The sequence below is a fragment of the Habropoda laboriosa genome, unplaced genomic scaffold (genome assembly GCF_001263275.1).
Source record: "Habropoda laboriosa isolate 0110345459 unplaced genomic scaffold, ASM126327v1 scaffold212, whole genome shotgun sequence".
In the NCBI taxonomy this organism is placed as follows: domain Eukaryota; kingdom Metazoa; phylum Arthropoda; class Insecta; order Hymenoptera; family Apidae; genus Habropoda; species Habropoda laboriosa.
In genome coordinates this window covers 3,528,008-3,529,946 of record NW_017100509.1, presented here as the reverse complement: position 1 = coordinate 3,529,946, position 1,939 = coordinate 3,528,008, and the positions used below count along the sequence as shown (strand labels likewise).

General features: G+C 25.1%; 1 protein-coding gene across 1 annotated transcript; it reads left to right on the top strand.

Annotated features, from left to right (window-relative positions):
* Positions 1-1,813, top strand: LOC108576183 (rac guanine nucleotide exchange factor JJ-like; the record flags this gene model as incomplete). Its single annotated transcript, XM_017939127.1, has 7 exons — positions 1-48; positions 151-372; positions 439-625; positions 703-1,115; positions 1,190-1,327; positions 1,406-1,570; positions 1,649-1,813. Coding segments are annotated over 7 exons (1,338 nt in total), but the record flags the coding sequence as incomplete, so codon positions are not given.
* Positions 1,814-1,939: the final 126 nt, after the last annotated feature.

Genomic DNA, 1,939 nt, shown 5'->3' with positions numbered 1-1,939 from the left:
TTAACAACAGAAGTTACTTATTTACGACAATTAGAAATTTTAATGGAGGTATCCTTTGTTCATATTTATTATATGTACTTAATAATATTTAAAGTATTATAATATTAAGAACAAAATAAGACACATTTAAATATGTCAACATCTTTTCAGTATTTCATACAACCTATGTTTAAAAGAAAATTACTTGACCACAGTTTACTTTCAACAGTATCTGAAAATATAAAAACATTGTATAATGTTAGTGGAGAATTGGTAAAAGAATTAAAAGAAGATCCACAAAATATTGCAGGTGCATTTTATAAACTTGCTCCATTTTTTAAGTTATATTCTGTTTATGCTTATGATTATGAGCAAGTTTTATCCTTACTACAGGTACATTTTATTACATTAATTTATTAGTCAAAACTTATGTCTATACAAAAAAATGTCTCATTTTAGACTAAACAAGAAAATGATCTTCCATTCAAAGATTTTATTAATAATCAAGAAACAAGACCAGAAGTTGGTAGAAAATTACCTTCATTATTAATTACACCAATACAAAGGGTACCTAGATATAAATTACTATTACAAGAAGTCTTACAACATACACCCAATAAACATAAGGAATATAATCTCCTACAAGGTAACTATGAAATGAGAATTAAATCTGTTTATAGCATAAAACAGTATTATTTCAACGTATAAATATTGTTTTTATAGTATGTTTAGTAGAAGTTGAAAAAGCTGCAAGACATATAAATACTTTAATTGAACAACATGAAGAAACACAAAACTTATTGAAACTCCAAAAATGTATTGTAAACTCAATTAATTTGGTAAAACCTGGTAGAAAATTAATTAAACAAGGAGCATTAATGAGAGTGTCCAGACGCGGAAGTTCTACATATAGAAGATATTTCGTTCTTTTAAATGATATTTTATTGTATTGTAAAGGTGATCCACAAAACTCATTAACTATATGTTGCGTTTTACCATTAAATAAGTGTAAAATTGAATCTGTTTTGAGTGGAGGATTGTTTCGAGTTACTTGTTTAACTGAAACGCTTTTACTCTATTCTGAAAAAGATGATAGCAATTTATGGATGGAAGCAATACGAAATTCTATAAAAAAGGTATTAAAAGATGATATCTTCTGCTATGTAAATATTATAATTAATAACTAATTTGAATTATGTAATTATTTTAGTATGCAGAATGTAGACAAACTTTAAGAAAAGATAGCAGTTCAAGGAAACCACTAAGACATAATAATCTTAATCTATTTCCATCTGAAAATATACCAATAGTTGCTGGCAAACGAAAAAGACCAAATGAAGAAACTGAGGTTTATATCACATATTTCACTAATTTTAAAACATATTTCTGTACTCTAATAAATTCTAAACAAATGTTAAATTATCAGATTAATTTAGATGGATCAAGTATAATGTATCTCAAGAAAGACAATGAAGCAGATGCAGATATGCAATCAGAAAATAATTGTTTACTACTGTTAAGGAAATTTAAAAGATTTAAAAATAACAATAATTTTGAACATATTAAGTCTTACAAACAAAATATCTATTATGTAAGATTCAGTATCAAGTTGTATAAATATAAGAAGGTTGATTACTATATTAATTCATATGGATTTTCTTTTTTACAGGATATTACAGATAAAGAAAATGTACACTTTACAGAACGTAATTCATCACGTTTATCTTCTATTCCTTCTACAAATTTGAAAGAAGAACCATCAACATTTAAATCTATCAGTGAATTCTTCTTATCCCTTGGTTCATCTTTGAAAGAATTCTTTAAATTTAGATGATATAGTTTTGTATAATTGATAACACAATTGATGCAATTACAAAATTTTAAATTTAAATATTTATTCTTTGGCTGTCCATGTAAAATAGAAAGCTATAAATAATGTTGTGTGATGTTTATACATTTA